The sequence below is a fragment of the Dermacentor variabilis genome, chromosome 10 (assembly GCF_050947875.1).
Source record: "Dermacentor variabilis isolate Ectoservices chromosome 10, ASM5094787v1, whole genome shotgun sequence".
NCBI lineage: Eukaryota > Metazoa > Arthropoda > Arachnida > Ixodida > Ixodidae > Dermacentor > Dermacentor variabilis.
This window is the reverse complement of record NC_134577.1, coordinates 62,442,139-62,457,038: the sequence shown is the minus strand read 5'-3', so window position 1 is coordinate 62,457,038 and position 14,900 is coordinate 62,442,139. Positions and strand designations below refer to the sequence as shown.

The following is a 14,900-nucleotide window of genomic DNA, read 5'->3' as shown; positions in this document are numbered from 1 at the left end:
ATACTGGTAGCACTAACTATAGTGACGAAATGAATCGCACTCCTCCTCAACGGCTCCCTCGGAACAAAGGTAGCCGATCTCAAAGGTCATTATTTTGTTTGCTGCAAACACTGGAAGTAGTTGCAGAAGTCGAGACTATATCATGGTCGCGAGCGTTTTTTTTTTTCTCTTTCGCATCTGCGTCTCGGTAATTAGCCAGAGGTGGCATTCTCTGGTCTGTGCTGTTTTGATCGCGCCAGTGAATGAACTGCGGGCACAATTTAAAACGGGCGACGCCCTTGCTGCGCCGTTGGGCGCATGCGTGCGGAACAGGACGTTCGATACGATTTCGCGCTGCTTCGAAGCTGTCGTCAAAGCGGTGACCCGCCCCACAATTTTTTATGTCGCACAACCCACGGCAATATGACGGTTGCCTTCGGTGGATTAAGCTTAGTGGCAGCGATTTCAAATGGAATATTCTAGTTACCATGTGGGTTGAGCCAGGGCTCTTATTCTTTTTGTTTCTTTGTGTGTGTGTATGCACAACTATATTAAAGATTAACAGCGCCCATAAATTTAGGCAAGGAATACCTGAGTAACGATGTGTACAAATGAAAAGCCGCTTACCAATATCTTCAGCCATTCTCCGACTGTTAACTGCTGTTTCCCGCTGTCAGGAGCGCCTTCGTTTTCGATGTCAGCGAGGTCCTTCTTGTCATCGGAGCGCTCCTTGTCGTGGGGCTTCATACCGTTTTCAACCTGGTCTTCGGTCGTCGACAGTGCGGCAGGTTTTGTCGCTGGTGGTTGCGCTGTGACTTTCGTCGGAGGCGACCTCTTGCGGCGAGCGCTACCACGAGGCGCAGGCGTCGGTTCGTGGTCTTTTCCGCTGCCTCTGTCTTCTACTGGAATACTGGCCGTCTGGCCACCTTCGTACGCGGACCGCACGTCTCGCAGTGTCAACGGGCCCACCATTGACGGTTTCCGGCCCCTCCGACCTCTGCTCCCAGGTGCTTCGTCCCTCTCTGCCGTGTACTCCGTACTTCTTCGAGACGGCTCCCTATCCTCTGGCTCCGCGTCTGCCTTCCACCGTCTGTCTTCCTTCAGTAGTCTGGTGGCAGTAGCCTCGGGTGGCCTTTCGCTTTCCAGTGGTGAGCGTCCCGTACGGTAATAGTACCTGTCAGATCCAGCAGTGCCACTGGGTGTGCTTTCTTTGTACCGGGAACCAACGGGGCTTTGGTCGTCGTCGTCTCTGCGAGGCATGCGCCGTCCGTAGAGGCTCTTGCGACTCTCAACGGTTCGCCGAATTTGCTGGTCATCTTGCTGGCCCTTTTGTTGTCTAGGAACAGGACGTTCGCGCTCGTTTTGGTCGTAGTCGTGTTTAGCGGGCAGCTTTCGCGACCTTTCCATATCTTTCACAGGAGGACCTTCTTTTGTATAGCTCATGCCGGGCTTCTCAGAGGTTCGTTGATCTCTTGGTTCCTCGGTATCCGATAAGGCGTGTTTCTTTGACAGTCTTGAAACCGAATACCCCTTCTCTTCTTCACGGGTGATTGCGGCGGGCAGCGTGTGCTGCATTCGACGGCCGTTCACGACACGAAGAAGCTCGTCACTATCGCGTCTGCTCGGTGTCTCAAGAGTTCGTTGGTGCTTTGGTTCTTCATCGTCCGAAGAGCCGCGTTTCGTGGATGACCGCCTTTCCTTTGGTAAAGACCACTCGCTCTCGACGTCTTCGTCTACGCGTTCTCCAGGCACTTTACGGAACCCGCTACGGTCTTCCTTACGAGGAAGGTTTTCGTCAAGGTAACGCGTACTGCGCCTGCCAACGCCTCGCAGGAATTTGGGTTCCGCGCTCTCCGAGAAAGGCCGTTTCTTCGACGGCGATTTTCGCCTGAAAGATGAGCGCTCCTTTTCGTCTTCTTCATCAGTGGTTGCGCCGGGGAGCCTGCGGTTCTTGCCGTAGCCTTCGTCGACAGGAGGAGCCTCGTCGACATAACGTTTGCCCAGCTGTTCAGCAGGTCGCTTGTCCTCAATTTTATCCCGTTTCGACGACGCGCGCTTCGTCGGTGTCCGTCTACCCCTTGAAAGTGAACTTTCCCCGTCGTCGCCTTCATAGATTGCCACAGTGGACTGCTTTCGCGATTTGCGGTAACCTCTGGCAGGGACACTCTCGCAGCTCTGACGTCTGCTTTGTTCGTCAGTAGTTCGCCGAGCTCCCGGTTCTTCGCTGTCCGAGAGGAGGCGCCTTGTCGACGGACGCTGCTTCGAACCGGTGCGTTCTTTGTCGTTGTCTCCGTCGAAGGCGGCAACCGAATACCGACGGGACTCGAGGGGAAGGTCCTCTTCATAAGCCTCGCGCTTGCTGGGCCCGTACGGAGTCCCCGAAGTTCTTCCGTCTTCGCCACTTGGAGAAATTTTTCGCGCGGAAAGCTCCATTCCGCCTTCGCCTTCTACGCGCGCACTGGGAGACCTAGGAGCCTTGCGCAGGTCTTCCTCGTACGAAAGAAATTCGTCCCTGTAGACCTTGATCGGCCTCCCGGAAAACCGTCCATTAAGGGGTTCTGCTTCGGTATCGGAAGTGTCGCGTGTCGTCCGCGCGCCAGTCTGCCTCGGAATCGGACGTTGCGCGTAGTTGCCGCCGTAGGTGTCGTCAACCGAAGCACGATGCCTCCGGGAGCTACCCGGACCGTAGGTGCCGTTTGAGACACCGTCCTTGTTCCTGGACGTCTCCGAAAGCGGATCCAGGTCGTCTCCGTCTCGCTTGCTCTCGAGGCTTCCTTTTCTGCTTCCGGGCAGCGGGCGATCATTGCGTCTGAGGGCCGTGGAGGAGCGTTGTTTTGGGCCATCTCGTGAAACGTAGGAAGAGGAAGCGGCCCGCGACTTTTCTGGCTTCTTAACTCCGGTATCGTCTTCAGGAATGTTGCTGATCTTGCTATCCATGGTGCCGGCTTCGTTTTCTTAAGACACTCTCTCTAGCGGTCGACGTGTCGTCGTCTCCATTCAGATCCAGCGGTCTTGTCTTGTCGTGTCTTGTCTTGTGTCCCAGACAGTGGCGCGTACCCACTATGGGGGATTGGCCAAGAAGCAGGCGGTTTTCCGTAAGGTTAGAAGTATAGAGAAACTAGATTTGAATAGTGGAGCGTGGGACGATAGAACTGTAATTTAGACTTGCAATGAAAGTATTGGTAAGAATTTTGATAAAATAATTTAACGTAAAGAAATGAAGTAATAGAAACTACGGATAATTGTAGAAAATCAGCAAGGTACTCTTTTTGTCTCGCTAATAAAATTGTAAACAGCAAGAAAAGCATCCCTGTGGCTGGTTCCCAGTGAAGTTGCCCCGAAAGAAAGAATGTTTGTCGAGGTTAGTGATAGGCCAAGTTTGGTAAATGAGTATTCTAATATTCTTCTTTGTCTTAGAAAGCGGCGGCATGAGAGAAAACAATGTTCGATAGTTTCAGGTGCACTGCAATAAGAACATAGACCAGACCTCGTCTCGCGAGAGCAGACCTGTGTAAGCAAAAATTTAGAGGAGGTATACGGCATCTCAATTTTGTCTTTCGGACGTGTTTCGGTTCCCACCTTCTTCTTCTTTTCCTTGGGCACGCGCGCACGTCACAGCGAGTGAGACCTTGATTTCTTTCTTTCTTTGCTATTTTAGTGTTTGCATTTTGTGCATTTTCTTTTCAATTCGTAAAGGACAGTCGTTTGCAACAGTAGTACGAAAAGCATATATGGGTTTACATCTCTTTGCGCTCGTAGTCTCTAAATAAACTGTTATGATTCGTGGCAGTAGCTCTGGCGACGGTGTTCTGCTGACATGGTCGCGTCGTCGTTTCTCGGTCGCTACGACCGCATTCGATCCAACGGGGGCGAAATTCACTGCTTCTGCCCACATTCTTATGGGAGGAAAACCCATCTCACAGTGGATGGTGACGTTAATGCGATTAGCTTTAAAGCGGCGTGTAGCGGCACATCGTATTGCCACCGCAGATACGCGTCACGCTCGTGTATGCAGAAGGGCCTCCCTCTCGATTTTCTATCCGGACAAGCTGCGCCCTCAAGCGCCGGCGCCCCGAAGTCCGCGCGCGAAGCGAGCGTGAATACTAGCACGACATCGACTTTATATCTATGACGCGAGTTTTATTCGACCCGGGTCCAATGCCGGAGAAATTTGTGGCCGAAGAGCGGGAAATACGCAGTTGCGCATATCCGTGTGACTCAAGTTGGCGTAAAAAGAAAAAAAAGAAAAGAACGGTTAAATGCCAACACGCACATAGTTACCTGAAAATTCTCGTGAGAATGCATTCTAAGAGTCGCACTAAACAAAGTAGTGTGCCGTGCTATGATAAAGTAAATTCTGGAATTTTACGCGCCAAAATCGCGGTCCGATTACGAGGCACGCCGTAGTGGGGGACGCCCGGATTTTTAACCACCTTGGTTTCTTTGCATTGGGTGTCCCAATGCACGGTACATCATCATCATAATCATAATCATCATCATCATTTATTTATGTCCCCTACAAGATGGTCTCTGTCAGCGATGTCTCCAATTGCCCCTGTCTCTTAACTTCACTGGGGCGAATATCCATCCAAAGTTTCCATATACTGTGCAGGCCCTGTAACATTAAAACATCAACAGGTACACTTTCACCATTTTCTACTGCTAAATGTATTATTTCATGGTTGTGCATTGGGAAATAGAACATTCTTCAAGGTTCGTGTCCCAGAAGAGAACCGCGTCCCAACAGGCGAGAAAAAAAAAAGTTCTTAATTGTCTACAGATTTTTTACATAATTCATTCATCTCTGTTTTTACAAGTGGCGTGCGGCATGCAAATTAAAGAGATGTGTCTTCACACGAGATCGTGCGACTATTCGTAGCCGGCGAAAAGTGACGCGCGACTAGTCGCGCGGCTTTTTTTTTTTTCATTTCGCGGGCATTGTTTCAGGCTTAGAACAAAAAAGAAAGGACTTTTATGTAGCATGTAACAGCAACAGAAACTTGAATCGAGAATTTTTCAGTGCGGCCTGCAGTTTTTTTCCATGGACACTTTTTGCTCTGAATACAATAATTTAGAAGGTAATAAATAATATCTAATTATGGAATTAAGCGTAATATAATATAATAGTCTAACTTGCTCCAAGCGACGGCAAACAGCATTACCTTGCTTCTGACCAGCTACGTGGCCATGGATGGATGGATGTATGCGAAACCTTAATGAAGGTCCTGAGGTACGCTACTCAGCGCGCTGCGTGCCGCTCCCACGTTGGGACAGGCAGGCCATGCCCGACCACAGCATCGTGGGCCCTTTGGACAGCCCATAGTTGCGCCCCAGCATCGGGGCTCTTGATAGCGGAAAGCCAGCTACGTGGCCATCGCATATATATATATATATATATATATATATATATATATATATATATATATATATATATATATATATATATATATATATATATATATATATATATTTAATTTGGCACATGTGGGACGCCCCGCATCCTATTGTGTGCTGGGTTCCAGGCCATCCTGGGATCGCAGGCAACGAAATGGCGGGCAAGCTGGGTGAGCGGCTCGTCGGGCTACAACTGACGTGAGTTGAGCACCTGGTGCAGACATAAAATCTGCCGTTCGCAAGGCGCTTCGTCAGCACCGGCGAGCTGAATGGAACAATAAAGTTGAAAACAAGCTATACATATGCTAAAACCGCGATTAACTAAGAGTGTACCGCTGAAATTCGAAGGACTTACCGAATTCACCCCCTGGCACGCCTCAGGAATCGGGAACGCTTATTATATAGCGCACACAACTATCACCTGACTGTAACTGGTCCACTGACGGGCAAACACGGCGGAGAGAGAATCCATGGAGAGCAGTGGCTCATTTTAGAGAACTATACTCGCACCACGCACTTCCCCATCCTTCGTTATTGTTATCAGAGGACCCAGTTTCTTAAAATTTAGGAGAGCTCTTAAATATACCCTGCGGAAGTTCACTATTTAAAAAATTGTGCCCTCCCGTCCTATAGCCGTCAGATTCTGCACCACAAATATGATACTCAAAAGTATGTCTGAGCCCTGGCACTTCTTGCATAGGCAAGAGTTTCGCAGTGAGGGATTCGGACTTTTCCTGGAGATTCCACGTGTACGGTTTTGACCGATACATTTAAGTCCGTGCTTATAAACCGGTTAAATATATTAAAATTCGTGCACTCGCTCTTATTGCTTAGCTTCACACGTATGCCTTTATACAGCTTTTATTTTAAACGGGCGTTTTAAACATGCGACTCTGTGGGAACATGAGGCTTTTATCCTAGCGCTCTTTGGCCTAAGATGCCCTTGCGTCATTAAAATCTAATAACCATCATCGGATTATCCAATTATGACGAGTGTCCAGGGCCCTTTCGTAGTTTGCGGATTTAGCGGATACACTGACTGATAGCGCTCGGACGTCGTCTGTTCCTGTTTACTGCCAGACGGCTAGTCTGTGCGCACGCGCTTGGGAATCGGTATTACGTCAATTCCAGATGCCATGCGGCAGTTACGGTATAGGAGACGACGCGCGAGCTCGATCAGGCAGTGTGTGAGCTGAACTTATACGAAACTATCCAAAAGTGTGCCAGCCGCTCGTCAGAGGTTGCTGCTGGCGCCGAGCTGCATACGCTCCCGTGTTCACGGTCACAAGGATTGCGATTGCACTCGGCGTTTAAGTTGCTTGTGAGGCGTGTCCGAGCCCGTCTGCTCGCGCCGCCGAGCGCGCTTTACCGCAGTTGGTTCATGCATAGAGCGTCGATAATGTATGCTCTGCTGCGGACGGCCGTGCCAGAATGAATCTTATGGGTAGCCCGACCACTGCGTGCCTCTTCAGCTTCTATTACGATTCTAGCGCGATTTGTCGTATTTACCTAGGCGACACGGGCTTGGACTCGCGCTTGTGATACCAGTTAGGCGATGTGTCCTTCACCTCGTACCTCCCATTATCATCCCCCATCGTGACCCTTTTCCTCCCCTTCTTCCCCTTCCCTTACGTAGAGTAGCAGGCCAGATGCTCCATTTCCCGGCCTACCTCTCTACATCTTCCAGTCATTAAACTACTTCTTATAGTATTTGCAATTCTCGTTCTACCAGCAAGCATCTTGAGCAATCCCTCATTGTAGGTATATGCCAGTGACTGGAACAATCGGCGTTGTCATTACGATACAAAATGCAAGGAAAGTGCTCTCGAGGACAGCACTTCAGATTAGGCACTTCACACTAGATTATGATAGTGTTTAGGACGTTCCAAAAGTTTCGCGCAATGGGCCGCCCTGAATGTCTGTCAGAAATGCATGTCAACGGGCAGGATCTCTAGACAAGGCAGGCGGACCTTAACGAGGCGGCACACGAGGCTGCGCGCGCGCTTACAGACCGCGCGGCTTCACCCGACCACTCGGAGAATAAGGACGCGCCCACTACATACAACGAAGTCACTAAACACTACTACCTACAACGCAGACAATATAGCACGCCACACCGCACGCTCACTCGAGCTCAAGCAGTTACACTCAGAATGCTACAAACAGACACATACCCCACTCAAAACAGATTACACCATTACATGCCTGAGCTCTACGACAGGTCTTATTGCACCAATTGCAATACATCCCTTAACGTTTATCATTTACTCTGGCCGTGCTCGCAAGCTCACGTAAACTACGAACAGGACAAGCGCAAGTTTGAAGAGGCAATCCGGAGCGAAGAACTCGCTCCCCAACTCTGGGCCGTCCAGCAGGTCCACGACGGCGCCAGGAAACTCAACCTCCCGGTTCCGTCGTGGGAGACGCCCACTCCATGAGAGCCCGCAGCTCTCGTGGCCTGCAGGACCTGAATAAAGTTGATTTCCTTCCTTCCTTCCGTAATTCAACTCGTGCGAATCTGTGGCTTTCGAGAAAATGAGGCACAGACGCGCTGATCGCCGGCTCGAGGAGCTAAATAGATTGCAGACAATTGCTCGTCAACCTTGTGTACGCTTTTACGAACTCGGAAGAAATAAAAAAATGATTTCTATAGGAGCGCATTGTGCGAGCATGCAAACCACGAGAACAGTTTCGCGGAGGTTCTAAGGAACTTCAGGTACATTGTGGCGTAGGCAGGCGGCTACGAGCACGTCAAGAGCTGCGGTCAAGGCCGAGAGTTATGCACAAAAAAGAATTGAAAAAAAAAAGAACCACAGGGAAAGCGCTCGGAGACGCTGACACTACACTCACGTGTCGAAACTCTGCAACAAACAAAATCGCCGAATCATTGACGTAATAAAAAAAAAAGAAACGAAATCCACGCAATGTTCAAGTCACGTTACTCTTGAGAATCCTACATCAAGAGCCGTGATAGCTGGTACTCAAACGGCATCAGCATGGCAAACAGAAAACGTTGGCGAAGCATTGGTGTCCGTGATGTACCGGACTGTCGCACAGGGGGCGAGCTCGACGAGCTGGAACGTAGCGTGATTCCCGTCGCGTCGGGTTCAGTTCGCCACAGAGTCGACAAACCGTGCCGTCGTATTCCAGCGCGCACTTTGCCTCCAAGAGGTGACGACTGCAGGCGCTCACGCATCGCACGTTATCCCAAACACGTGGCTCAGAGCACCTTGCAACAAACACTCACAAAAATACAAAGCACAGACACAACGAGAAGATGATGAACAGGCCACAATGGGTGAAGTATACTCGAAACCACCCACGTGGCACGCCAGTCAAACAGAGCGGGCAAAGCGCTTTCGCAGCGCACGGAAAGGCTCGAGGCAGTTTCAGGTGAACAAGCGACACTTGGATGTCGGGTTCATGGGTGACCCGATCCGGCAGCCGAAAATCTTGCCGAAGTGGGTGCTGTCCTTGACCGCTTGGTTGCAGCTCAGCTCCGACACCTTGGCGTCCTTGGAGCGGTCGTCGCACATCAGGTAGCACATCATCTGCGACACGATTGAACGAAGGGATTGAGTGGTGCTGCTTTCCTCTAGGCCCGTGGCTGCTTTCGCCGAATTATCACTGCGACGTGAGACATTTGTATGAAGGACGTACAGGCAGACACCCGAACGACAAACTCCGGGCAGCAGCGTGAAAAATCAGGACTCTTACACTCTGTTTCAGACTGCCAGGTGCAACGCTGTGGAAGTTACGCAAGAAGTTCGGTTACGACAAATGTATCACTCCTCGCGTACCGCCCACGTTTCGCTGTGCGCCAGCGAGGTTTGCCCGCACGAGCACTCACGTGAGCCTGCCGCGACGGGCTGCAAATAAAAGAAAAAAAAGAAAACCTAAAAGAGATACAACGAAAAAGCAAAATGAGCTAAGACAACGCACTAGCAGCCGTGCGCGCACACACACAGTTTGTACCTTTTCAAAGGTTACTTTCTTTTTACTCAATGCTGAATCCAAATAATGAACAGACTCGCTTAACTGCTGGCAAGGACACCGAACTTTTTGCTGGCGCGGATGCAGTCACTGCACAAGGTGTGTCTGGCCTCCACAGCATCGCACGCGATGTTTGAAACGGAGTGCATGCAGCCTGGCTGACTCTCTCATTTACACGTATGGTACCCGGCGATCTCCTGTTACCCTAGATATGTTTACTTTTTTTTTTTGCTCGTGATGTAAAATGTAAGTGCAAGGTAATGATTATATGCGTTTTTTCCCACATATCTGCATAAACCTTGCGCACACGTGTATCACGTGTATCAAATATCGGTGAGAAGTACGACGCATGCATCTCGTTCCTCTCTCTTTCGCGCTGGCATTAATTGGAAAATGCAGTACACCAACTCGCCAAACTCTCCACCTTCTTGCTGCTACGACAGGTGGTCAAAATAAATTCGTAGCCCTCCCACTGTGACGCTCCAATAACCCACGGTACAGTCTTGTTACGCTACAAGTCATAATTTAAGTTCAGTATGCCTGAAGGCAATGTTGGATTGAGAATGAAAGTGTGCGTATTTTCACGATATCATAAATGACAATGGCGTAGCCAGAAATTTTTCTTCGGGGGAGGGGTGAGGGGGGGCCAAGGAGGGAGGGCCGCATGCTAACACAAAGTTCTAGGGGAGAGAGGGGGACATGCTGGTGTGCCGCCCCATGGCTGCAACACTGTCACGTGGGTTACATCTTCGATCGGGACGGTGTACCCCACTGGGCATTCACTCTTCGCACTTGCGACGAGATGAGCCATAAGTCTGAATACACCGCCCATACTCATTATACCATTGTGTCTATATGTGTTGATGGAGTTGCTTTTGACGTTTTTCATGAGCTTATACGTCCTGGTTACCCGCATTTTTTCAAGTGTATTTGTCGTGGTTATCTGAGCTCTCTGACACGTTTCGTTAGCAACATTTTACGCTCTTGTCCAGGCTCGACTGTGTGCGTTTCAAAATTTCATCTGTGGCTGTGCGTGCACTTTTGCTCCCAATGTTTTATTTTTCTTCTTCTCGCGTATTGCATGGGGAGAACCGAACTCCCAGGCAAGAATGTGCTATATGGAGCACAAGTGGTTTACTCCCGTCCTGGCTTATGAAAAATTAAAGAATGTGCAGTAGGTTCTGCAATATTTCTGCATCCTGAGACTATGCTATGTTGTGCAGGTGTTCTGCAGACAAAAAAAAAAAAAAAAGGAGAACGCGTGCCGATTGGTAGCGCGGAGGTGACAGACGCCGGCAGACGGTCTGGTTTGCTTTCTACAGACTCCTGGCACGAAGGTAGTCGTCTTTCCCAAAATGACGTTTTCTCGCACGTGTGCACTTATTTTCTTCTGCTACACCAAACCAGAGATTATATACATATATATATATATATATATATATATATATATATATATATATATATATATATATATATATATATATATATATATATATATATATATATATATATATATATATATATATATACATACACACACACATACATACTGTATTCTGACGAAGGCTGGTCAACCAGCCGAAAACGTTAAGTGCGTCTTCCAAAAAGTCCGTCGCCTCTTCCCCCCCCACACACACACGCTCACACACACACACACACACGCACACACACACACACATATATATATATATATATATATATATATATATATATATATATATATATATATATATATATATATATATATATATATATTCAACAATGCCTCCGTGAAGGGTAGCTGTAAGATATATTCGAATAAAAGGACATACGGCGCCACCTACAGTGTCACTGCTTTGCATTGGCGGCGAAGAAGCTGCAACGTTACGAAGACGCGCGCAAGAGCGGCTCTCAAAGCTCTTCCAACCTGGAAGAACGTCCGGTCGGCACCGAAGTTCTTGAGATCCTGAGCCTTCTGCTTGGATGTGGCGACCTTGTAGGCGGTGAACACGATGTCGACAGCAGACGACCGGTAGATGGGCTCTTTCATCGAGCTAGGAATGTCCGGATTTTGCTTGTGGACGCAATTCATGCGATTCTTCAGGTCTTCCGTTTCGCTGGGCGGAACCTGAAACGCGTAGAGAGAACGACAGAGAGAGAGAGAGAGAGAGGGAGGGAGAGCAGTCGGCCACACTTAACTGACAAAAATCTGATCACTCCTGACCTAAAACGTGAATATCGCAATGCTTAAGGCAGTACATACATTCCGACTTTTCACTCCTTTTACATTTTTTTTTGCGTACAGGTGGGCACATTAAGTGGATACCTACTTATGCTCACTAACATTCATCGCCACTGGCTCATGTTCCTACTCGAGCCCATACGTACTCTTAAACGCTCACTGGCGTTGACGCATGCTTTCATTCGCGCTTCAGACCCCACTGACGCCCATACTCGTGTCCACTTACTTTACGCACACGTTTGATTAAAGAACTTATTTATTTGCTGAAACGTGCGGAAAAAAATTGCAGAGAATGCGAAAGCATTATAGTCCCTTTAGTGAAACGGTGCTTTCTTGTTAGTTTTTTTTCCGTGCATTCCTTGTCCGCGCAAGCTCTCCCCTGCGTTCTAAGCGTGCCTCGGCAAGGCCAAATCACAACGCGCTCGCTTGACCCCGAGAAGGTCATAACTCGAAGGACCGCGCTCAGCGGCGTCCAATTGGACATTGAAATCGTTTAATTTTGCCGACTCATTTTATACACTCGTGACGTGACGCCACCTGCTCCCCATTGGCTGCGCCGTTACGTGTCCACTGACGCACGCACTAGGCCACACCTTTCAACGTGACGTTTCCACTGACGCACGAACTAGGCCACACCTTTCAACGTGACGTGTCCAATGACGCACGAACTAGGCCACACCTTTCAACGTGACGTGTCCACTGACGCGCGAACTAGGCCACACCTTTCAACGTGACGTGTCCACTGACGCACGCACTGGGCCACACCTTTCAACGTTACGCGTCCACTGACGCACGCACTAGGCCACACCTTTCAACGTGACGTGTCCACTGACGCACGCACTAGGCTACACCTTTCAACGTTACGCGTCCACTGATGCACGCACTAGGCCACACCTTTCAACGTGACGTGTCCACTGACGCACGCACTGGGCCACACCTTTCAACGTTACGCGTCCACTGACGCACGCACTAGGCCACACCTTTCAACGTGACGTGTCCACTGACGCACGCACTAGGCCACACCTTTCAACGTTACTCGTCCATTGACGCACGCACTAGGCCACACCTTTCTATGTGATGTGTCCAATGACGCATGCACTAGGCCACACTTTTCAACGTAACGTGTCGAATGACGCACGACCTAGGCCAAACATTTCAACGTGACGTGTCCAATGACGCACGACTTAGGCCACACCTTTCAACGTGACGTGTGTGATGACGCACGCGCTAGGCCACACCTTTCAACGTGACGTATGCATTGACGCACGCACTAGGCCACACCTTTAGTCAGCCAGAACCGTGGAGCCGCCGTGGCGTCGGGGAAGCGTCCTTGTATCGCAACCCGGATGCCCGGGTGCGATTCACATCCAGACCGAAATTTACTTCACGTTCTTTTCAAAGGCGATAGTCTACTTCGTTCACAGGAACCTCCCTGAGAAATTTGACGTCAATTCAGGCATTTTTTGACGTGCGTTTACTCTCGCTGGCGACGCCGACGCCTCCTGCTTTCCGCGTACACTGTAAAATAATTTGCACCCTTAAAAGTGAAAAAGGGTGTGAATGTGTCTTTAAATCACACTCCTAGGGTGTCGGTTATATAAATCACATCCTAAGGGTGTGAGCTATGGACACATCGACTTTTTTCACATTTAAGGGCGTAAATTGTTTTACGGTGTATAATGGGCTACATAATGCCTGCGCATTAAGAAGAACGAACGTGAATCATCCGTATGCCACACGACGCCATCTTCTTGACAATGGTACCGATACGCATGTTGCGAGACCAAGTTTCGCGGAACTGCTCACGACGACTCACACTCTCCCAGATTCGCTCGCGTTTTAACGAGAAAGCAGTATTTGCCCCACTTCGCGAAAAAAATCTGTCTGTGCTGCAAAGTGAAAACGACAACGAAGACAGAGAAAACCGCGTTCGCCGTGACGCGAGACCGACGTCATCGCACGTGCCGGAGCGGCTTGGGAACGTCGGAACAAAGGGCTGTCACTGAATAAACGGGCGCAGTGTTCCCGTTCTTGTGTGGGCGTTATTATGCTCCTGGCCGTCCGGCCGGATGCCGTTCCCGCCCGGTAGCAGTCATAACAGTTGAGTTATAACAGTCTGTGCAGTCGACTTGACCGATAGATGGTACCAAAATGGCAGACAGTGCAAAGAGCAATAACGGGTCAAGAAAATGCTTGGATTGACACCAAATTTCTCAGGGAGGGTCCTGTAAACGAATGCCTTTGAAAGTGAAATGTCGTAAATTTTCTTCTGGCTGGGAATCGAACCGGGGCCGTTGACTAAAGGTGTGACTTGTGCATGCGTCATTGCAAACGTCACGTCAAAAGGTGTGGCTTAGTGTCTGCGTCATTGGACATGGGACGGCGCAGCCAATGGGGGGCAGGTGGCGCCACGTCATGAGTATATATAAAAGCAAGTATATATAAAAGAATAAAAAAAACATGAACGTCTAATTGAACGCTGCTGAGCGCTCCTTCGAGCTAGGAGCATTTTGATTCGCCCTTACCCAGGCCTAGTTAGAGCGCAGGTGAGAGCCTGCGCAGGCAAGGAACGGGCAGAAAGAAAGCTAAAAAAACCATTTAACTAAAAGGAGTATAATGCTTTCGCATTTCCACGTATAAGCTGTCTTAAGTAAGTCCCTGCAGAATTAAAGAAAAAGGAAATAAACATTGCATAGTCTTTTCTTGTGCTTTGCCCTTTATAATTTCGTCATGCACTGGGTCTCTATTACTACCTTTGTATGCCTTTTCATTACCTTTATAACCCTGTGTTTGTATTGCCTACCCCCCCCCCCCCCCCCCTTCCATTCGCGTGAACGTGTATTGACTGCAACTTGCGTTTCCTTTTACTTCTGTGCCTCCTGTGATGCCTGAAATAGGCGCTGTGGGTACCAAATAAACAAACAAACAAACGAACAAATAGCCAAATAAACAAATAAATAAATAAATACGTCGCTCCCACTTCCTGTCGCCGACTGTCGTTGAAACTCGCGCCTGTTCACATTCTCGTCCACAAAAAGCTCTCGCCGCCGGCCGTTCCCGTCTATACCCACGTCCGACTCGCGCGCCAAAATTTCTCGAGCATGAAACCACTGTGGAATGACTGGTTGAGCTGCAGTGCGCTTGCGAGTGAGTGTGCCGACTCATGCTCACAAGCTGCGCTGTTTTGGGCATACCGCAGAATTATCACTTCAACTACGGGAAACCTAAGGCATAGCTTACAGTATGGTTCCTGGTATGCCGAACAGAGTTATTAGTTTTGGATAGTAAGGCGAACTACCTAATTAGCAAACGA

General features: G+C 49.2%; 2 protein-coding genes across 2 annotated transcripts in view; one reads left to right on the top strand and one right to left on the bottom strand.

Moving 5' to 3' along the window:
- LOC142560627 (uncharacterized) overlaps positions 1-14,900 on the top strand; it is a 140,337-nt gene that overhangs the window by 96,737 nt on the left and 28,700 nt on the right. The window lies entirely within an intron of this gene.
- LOC142559820 (endothelin-converting enzyme 2-like) overlaps positions 7,991-14,900 on the bottom strand; it is a 21,192-nt gene continuing 14,282 nt past the window's right edge. The window contains exons 6-7 of the mRNA XM_075671491.1: positions 11,273-11,473; positions 7,991-8,924 (exon numbers count right to left, since the gene is read on the bottom strand). Coding sequence (XP_075527606.1) covers positions 8,763-8,924; positions 11,273-11,473 — 363 coding nt within the window. The 3' untranslated portion in view covers positions 7,991-8,762. The remainder of the gene's footprint in view (positions 8,925-11,272; positions 11,474-14,900) is intronic.